General features: G+C 39.9%; 1 protein-coding gene across 1 annotated transcript in view; it reads left to right on the forward strand.

The window, feature by feature from the left end:
* Nucleotides 1-8,090, forward strand: part of LOC138008212 (uromodulin-like) — a 33,248-nt gene that overhangs the window by 9,370 nt on the left and 15,788 nt on the right. The window contains exons 4-6 of the mRNA XM_068855466.1: nucleotides 197-247; nucleotides 681-737; nucleotides 4,754-4,801. Coding sequence (XP_068711567.1) covers nucleotides 197-247; nucleotides 681-737; nucleotides 4,754-4,801 — 156 coding nt within the window. The remainder of the gene's footprint in view (nucleotides 1-196; nucleotides 248-680; nucleotides 738-4,753; nucleotides 4,802-8,090) is intronic.

An 8,090-nucleotide genomic window follows, 5' to 3' on the forward strand; every position in this document is an offset into this window, starting at 1 on the left:
GATGTGACTGATATAATCAACTTTAAAAAAATCTCCATATATAAACGATAACAGTGCTTCACAAAGATATTTTTGGACTTTTTTTATTCATGACTACAAACCGATTGTTTAAAGTAGTGCATAATCGAGCTGATTGATTCATAAATTATGATTGCGCTTATGCATTTCTTTTTGGTTTTTTTTTTTTTAACACCAGCGATGTCTTCATCACCTGTGCCTCCAAGAACTTTAGGATCTTCATCCTCATGTAAGTAAAAACTAGTAAACGATAGGTAGATGGACTGTAAAAGACTGTAAACCTATAGCGCCTCTCATGAAACAAATTGCAGTCAACAATGCAACTGAACTGCCTCAATAAAGAAAAATAAATTTATAAAACATTTTAAGATTATCATGTGAATTTACAAAGTAAAGTAGATTCCTTTCATCATTTTTCTGGTAAAGCTTCAGTTTGCAGTGATTTTTAGTAAGAGAATTCTCGAATCGATCTGTTTTAAAAACAAACTGTATCAGCAGAATTAAAGGTCTCCCGCTTCTGTTTTTTTGCTGTGAGGATGATCCAGTTGTTAAAAGACTAGCAACTGGGGTCGTTATCGTTTACGTACTTTTTAGAAAACGGACAGCAGTGTCTTATCGTGTTTAAAACTTGCATGATTTTCTTTGTTGTTTCCTTCTTCCAGCATCAGCGATGTCTTTATCATCCGCGACTCCAAGAACTTTAGCTTCTTCCTCTTCGTGTAAGTAATCAAAAGCTATGAAGGGGTAGTTTCTAAAGAAACTGTGGTGCTGCGTCGGTGGGGAAGTAGTATACAAAAATTTGGTTTATCAACGCAGTTGATAATGTAAATTGACCACCGTACAGAGATTCTAAAAGCTGACGTTTCGAGCGTTAGCCCTTCGTCAGAGCGAATCGAGGGATTATGGGTTACGTGTAGTTTTTATAGTAGAGTAGGAGCTACGCTATTGGTGGTAACATGGCAACGTGAAAAGTAGGAATATATTAGTTAAATGAAAAGCGTTCGTTAATACCGAGAGGATTAAGGGTGCCGATTTGAAAGATGAATTTTTGTTCCAGATTCTTGCGGCTTTCCGTCGTACCTAGATGTAGGGAAAGGCCGCAGATAGCCATGTGTTTTTTGGAGTGGTTAGGCAGATTAAAATGGCGAGCGACTGGCTTAGATGCATCCTTGTCATTCTTCTCAACATCGCGAAGGTGTTCGCGGAATCGGTCATCTAGTCGTCTACCTGTCTCACCAATGTATAATTTATTGCATAACGTACAGGTTATGCAATAAATGACATTTGCGGAGGTACATATGAAACGATCGGTGATCTTAACAGATCGCTTAGGTCCCGATATCTTGCTAGTGTTAACAATGAAAAGACAAGTTTTGCATCGTGAGCGCGCGCATTTGAAAGTGCCGGGTTGCTCGTTAGTTTTGAGCGCGCTTCTAACTAAAAAGTTGCCCACGTTTTTGTCGCGTTTGAATGAAATAAGTGGAGGTTGCGAAAAGATTCTGCCAGTCTCGGGATCATTTTGGAGTAATTTAAAATTACTAAGAATGATGCTTTTGACTGCGTAATTATGAGGATGGAAAGTGAGGGTGAATGGAATTCTGTCATTCTTATCTTTTTGTAACGTTTGTAGTGATGACTGTCGATCAAATTGTTGGGCGCGATGATGGCCCGCTTTGACCACAGAGACAGGATAGCCACGATTTTCGAAGAACTGGCACATCTCCTCTGATTTGCTGGAAAAATCGGAGTCATCACTACATAGACGTCGAAGTCTAAGAAATTGAGAATAAGGAATGGAGTTCTTGACATGTGATGGATGTGACGATGAATACAACAAATAACTGTGTAAATCAGTAGGTTTGTAGTGCATACTAGTACATAGCACGTTGCCTCTAATAGAAACTTTGATATCTAGGAAAGCCAATGAAGTTTCCGAAATTTCCCAGGTATATTTAAGAGCCGGATGAAAAGAGTTGACGGAGGTTATAAATTGATCGAGTTCTTCTCTGCTGTGGCGCTTGCTGTCCTACATGCCCATGTATCTACACAGTTGTGTTGTGATTGAGTTAGTCGTGTTGTGTCTGATTGGATAGTGGAGTCAAAATACCTAATTTCATGTAAGCGACCTAGTTTCGTTTTGGTTTCCTTGCCACTTTTCTCTATATTATTATTATTTTTTGTTACCTTGGTAACTTGGGGAAATAACTAAACAAATATATGAATCAATAAATAAATAAACAAATTTCTCTTGTTCAACGGTACCTTCACCAAGTACCCCTCCTGTCACCCCAGCCACAAATCCACCAGGTAAGAGATGAGGAGAAAGCTGGCGTACGTAATAACAAACAAATTCATAAAGTCTCTCGATTAAAGCAGCGATCCCCAATCTCTAACGACTCTAGCTTAGGCAAGTCTTGCAACCACGATTGCCACGTTTGCAAATCTTCTTGGCTTATGACGTCGCCCCATTCCAGTCCCTTTTTACATAGGTCTTGGAGTAGAGACTTTCCTTGCAGAATGCATGGTGATTCGAACTCCTGTAGTCGTATATGATGGACCTTCATTTGGTAATCTTCAGGTTCTTTGTTGATGTATCCTTCCGACCACCACAGATAACGCAGATAGTCGCTGTCTTCAGGGATTACATGCACTTGATAAAACTAGGCCTCTACGCCTGCCATTAGTGCTATGCTATTCTCTCTGATCCTCGTCAGGACTCTCACAAGCGAATTTGCCATGCAGATCAGGTCCTGGTATCAATCTGTTGTTCAACGAGGCAGTTCCACGCTTTGCGGCGCCGTCAAAACCAACTCGCGTTTCGTCAGGTTTACGAGGATGCATCACAGGATGATGTGGCAGGTACCAAATCTATCCAGCTTTGCACTCGACTTTCTCTTCAGGAACTTTCTGGGAGCAGCCTTTCACTACAACTGAGAGGGTATTTCATAAAGTTTGTGTAGTTTTCGTGGAATTTTTCATCTCTGATTAGTCGCTTCTTACACGAGAGATGTCAACGATTTTCCGTGACAACTTTGTTGTCGGCTAGGATACTTACGCCAAGGTAGCGAGATCTGATAATATCCGTTGGCAATCTTCGCAGAATCCTTCATGATGTTGAAAGCTTTAACAACTTATTGTCACATTGTTATTTCGTCGTAAATCTTCGTTTCATTAAACTCCATGTTGCAGTATCTCCTGAATTGTTCGTGAAGCTAAACATTAGCGTCGATTAGATTGACTGTGTGGTTTTGCTAACATGTTTTCCTCTCTAGATCTAGAGGTCCATTGATAGTCTATCTAAACCCGTCCTTGATTGCATATGGACCACCCTCTTCACTTTCCTTCACTTGTTTGGGTTCTAACGCTTTGGGGACAGCATTCCCGATCAACAGGTCGACTTTGCCAGACTCGATGGAAGGCAGTTTTGTACCCTTAAGATATGACCATTGGTTCACGTCAGCTTGAGTTGAAATATCTTTTGCCCTCAATTTTTCACAGAAATAAACACTTGGTAACTGTAAGGCGTTCTTCTCTTGAAGGTCGTAGACCATTAAATTCACAACGGCGCAACTGACTGAATATTGTCATTGTTCATAGTGGTCAGTGACAATGAGGCTTGGTAGCCTTGCACTTCAAGTCGATTTATTAGACGCTTGGTACAGAACGTGGTATTCGACCCAGGATCTAGAAATGCATACACTTCCACGAGTAAGCTGCAATCTTTTGCTTTCACTCGGCATCCCAGTGGCTTGTATTGTGCCAGCCCCAGCGGAGCTTCATAGACCAAGTTTTTAAACCCGATTAATGGAGCCATTGTTAGTAGTGACTTGCAATTGCGTTGATGTTCATTCAACGTTGCCTTGCAGTTTCTCTTTGTTATCCTTTACGTGCAAGAATGTTAAATGCTTTCTTCCAGCTCTGCAATTGCTCAAATTACAGAAACTTTCTTTAGGGCAAGATTTTGCCATGTGACCAACCAGCTTGAATGAGTGTTTCGGGGAACATTTGCGTCGGCATCTGAGTAGAGATTTCCGTGTGATTCCATTCTGCGCTGAGGCGAGATACCAAGCAAAGTCGATGTCAGTTGATAGACTTGTAGGTTCACGTTGTATGTTTAATAACACATCGAAAATATCTTTCAGTTGACCCAAGGTTGAGCTTCTTTCATCCACGACTATTTAATAGTTTTTTTTTTTTTTTTTTTTTTTAAATCTTAAAGTAGACTTCATGCAACAAACAACAATTTGAACGCACCTCGATATATCAGGTAGAAATAGCATTCTGGTGTAGTGGTCACATGTGAGGAAGAGATCGAGTGATTCAAGTGATCGACCGGCGATTAAGAGGTTCAACTAAAATCCACGTGAATTGAAACCTGAACAGAAATTAATACTAACAAATTACTGATATGCTTTCTTGGACTAGGGTACAACAAAACCTAACTAGCATAATCATTTTTACGAGTCAAACCTACTCAAAGATCCCCGCGTGGGATCGTGGGTAAAGGAAGTAACAGCTACCCCCACCCCCCCCCCCCCCACGTCCATAAGGAAACCAGATACTTCGCGAAGAGCAGGGTACGTAATCCCACTCGTTGTGGTTTGGACTCTGTAGTGCGCACTTATAACAAAAAAGAAAACTCGTCAATTGAATACATTATGATTAATATCTGATTGGATACTGACAGCATAAATGAGTCACTAAGTAGTACGATATTATTTCTCTTGTTTAACAGCATCTTCACCTAGTACCCTTCCTGTCACCCCAGCAACAAAGCCACCAGGTAATGAAATAGTCATGTTAAAACGTTCAGTACGTTTTCATTTGGTAACCTCAAAAGAAGCGTTATACATTTTAGACCTATATTTCCATGTTTAATATTATTAGTTAAAAAGTAAAAGTGTATTTAAAATAGAGTCTATTAATAAAACTACCTTTAAAACGTTCCATGTTAACACAAGATAGTAGGCTTGTTTGGGTTCTTAGGCGTTTTGACGATTCTTTAACTCTGGGAACCAAATTATAGAGGGAATGAGGAGATAGGCAAATTTTTTTTTCAAGCAAGTCGAAGGAACTGCTGCACCGTATTAAGTTCAGGCACAGAGGCTGCATGAACCAGTTAACCATAATTTTAGGTAAAACTAAAAACTGAAATAAATGATCAGTTTCCACTTGGTGATGTCCTTCCTTTCTTAACCTCCTCAAACTTAGAGGCACGTATTCGCTTCCAACAGTTATCGTTTGATGTGTTCTGTAAATCAGCCATTGCCATGGAAAGTTATTCCAAGCAGCACTAGAAATTCGGCCTGCTATATATTACCAATAGGACTAGAATTAACTTCTTTACACTTGGATAGATTGCAAAGCATACAGTTTGTACTTGACCAGCCGAGGTATTGAGAAATTACACCACTAGCACAATCAGATCCGGCCTTATTTACAATAACTTGCATCGTAGTATCATTAGCATATTTACCAAAATAAGCATTCGGACAGTTTACAAGATCGAGATCATTAACAAAAAGACTAGACCCTCCGTGAGGGTACACTGGGATGCCTGTGGTACGTGCAGCGTTCCAGGCAATTTTTTTCAAGTTGGGGTTTGTAGCCGATATAACGCGCGCTCTGATTGGCTAATTGTGACTGGCCCACGGGCCGATGACGGGCTTGCAAAAACAAAGCAAAAGGTAATTAAAAAATCCATATAATAAACTACTTACTAACCGAGCTAGCTCGAGCCGTGCTGGGGAATATTGGCCCTGAGTCGTTTTTGTACGGACCTCGCTGCGCTCGGTCCGTACTGCCACGACCTTGGGCCAATATTTCCCTGGCAGTACGGCCCTCGCGCTCGGTTAGTAAGAAGTTATTAAGGGGTCAACCAGAAGTCATACCAGCAGAGGCCCTTTGGTTCACAGGTCTTCACACGTTCGCACGACGAAACAGATCCTTTTCTAAGGTTAAAAACCTGGCTACCGGCCTAACTCTTCTTCCTACTTTCCCAACCGCTTGAAAACCGCGGTAAATCAGCCATTGCCAAAATTTTTTTTTTCCTCCAAAAATATTTAAAGTTAGGGGGAAAAAATACATCATTTTAAAGCTAAGAAAATAAGCTTTCCAACAGCATATAACGTATTTACAGACAACTGAAACATTTTATAAAAGCGAAAGTTGAACGAAAAAATTTAAGAAAAATAACACTAAAATATGTTTTCCAGGCAAAATTTGGTCATTTTAGCGTTGATTACAAATTTTTGGATGCAAAACTAAAATTTTCTGCAATTTATCTGTTTTCGTGGACATAAATTCGACCGAAAACTGATGAGGCACGAATATTTTTAGATTTTTAGGAATAATAGATAACGTGGATTCAATGCGTAATGTGATAATGCGATAAAAGTGTCCAATTTGCGACCCATTGCTAACGGCAACGGAAGCGATCGCATTACGAATAATTAACCTCTGTTGCCAAAAACCACCCAAATAACCGGTCAGTGTAAAACGCAGACTGCAGACTGCAGACCAGGGATAAAATGAAGACTGAGGGTAAAATGCAGACTGCAGACTGCAGACTGCGGGTTAATAAAATAATAATGAAAGAGTTATAAGAATGTTAGTAGCCGTTTCTACTTTCACACTGAAACCCCAACACAGCTCCCATCGCTTTGGTTGCCCCACCGCATGTTTTAAATCCGGATTTTCATCGAACTCTGTAAGATTTGAAGCTGTTTGAATCCTTGTTGTTGTTGTTGTTGTTGTTGTTGGAAAAAGGATAGTTTCGTTAAGTGAGTTGCTTTTAGGCAAAGAAGTCACCACCCCGTAATTCAACTGTCCATTTTCCTGCACTGAACAAAGTAATCGAGTAATTACCCAATAACTCAATTTATTTTGACACGCATGGCTACAATACCAATTAACAAAGACAGAGATAACGTGGATTTTGCAACCATTTAACGTTTCAATTTAGTCTGCTTAAGCCAGTATGACTGAGGTGTAAAAATTTCTTATTAGGATCCTTTCATTAGCTTTCGTGTACGTTATGTTTATCCTTTAGTTCACAAATTCGTTTGTTTTGCATCTTGAAGATGTAATTTTCAATTATAACCTCTCCCTAGGGGTTATCACGCATAGCTTAACCAATGAAATCCCCGCGTCCTAATTGCTCGGAATACATGAAATTCTTCGTGCATTTCGTTGCACCGAAAAAGACAACCGAGATTATTCAGGTATTCGAAGTAATAATTGTTGGTTTTTCGATCGATTTCCCTCGATTTACCGGTGTGACAAATAATTTGGAACATTGCAATGCATCTGGAAGCGCAAAAACAAAGCACAGCTGATTTCAATGCGTACGATCGCATCCCCAAAAGGTGCAGCGACCTGCAGTCATGATAATGTGAGTTGTTGACAGATGTGAAACAAGATTGTCTTTCAAACAATCTTTATTTTATCCTTATGACTCGTTTTTTTATTATTAATATTTATTTTACCCTCAGTCTGCATTTTACCCCCGGTCTGCAGTCTGCGTTTTACACTGACCGCCCAAATAACCGATTTTTCGACGGAAAATTCATCCCAGAGGATAAAACTATTCACTGGACATGTAATAAAGGTAAATATGTTCGAGCGAAAGCGAAAACAAGCGAATATTTTGACGGAAAACACAATAATGTGAGATCAAAGGAACATGTGGTGAAGACACGCAATTGCGGCATCGGTTCGACAATAGTCTTACCTTTTCAGCGATTTTAACGCTTGAAATTCCATTCAATCCACCTGGTCTAGTCTTTGAATTCACTATTATCGCTGCCCTGCGAATCTTCAGTGTTCTACATAACAGCACACTTGGTAAAAGACGGCTCGACGGGCGACAAATTGTTTTCGATGATGTCGCCTGTCTTGTTCAGTATCCAATTGATTTGCCATTATTGAGCTTCATAAGGGCTTCATATTTTGTTCAAAGATCCACTAAAACGCCGTTCGCGCTACATGACTTGCCGGTTAAGTTAATCGTTATAATGTGTCCACCAGAGAAATCTACGCATTTCCCACTACCCTCTCGATCCTAAGAAAAT

The sequence above is a fragment of the Montipora foliosa genome, chromosome 6 (genome assembly GCF_036669935.1).
Source record: "Montipora foliosa isolate CH-2021 chromosome 6, ASM3666993v2, whole genome shotgun sequence".
Classification (NCBI taxonomy): domain Eukaryota; kingdom Metazoa; phylum Cnidaria; class Anthozoa; order Scleractinia; family Acroporidae; genus Montipora; species Montipora foliosa.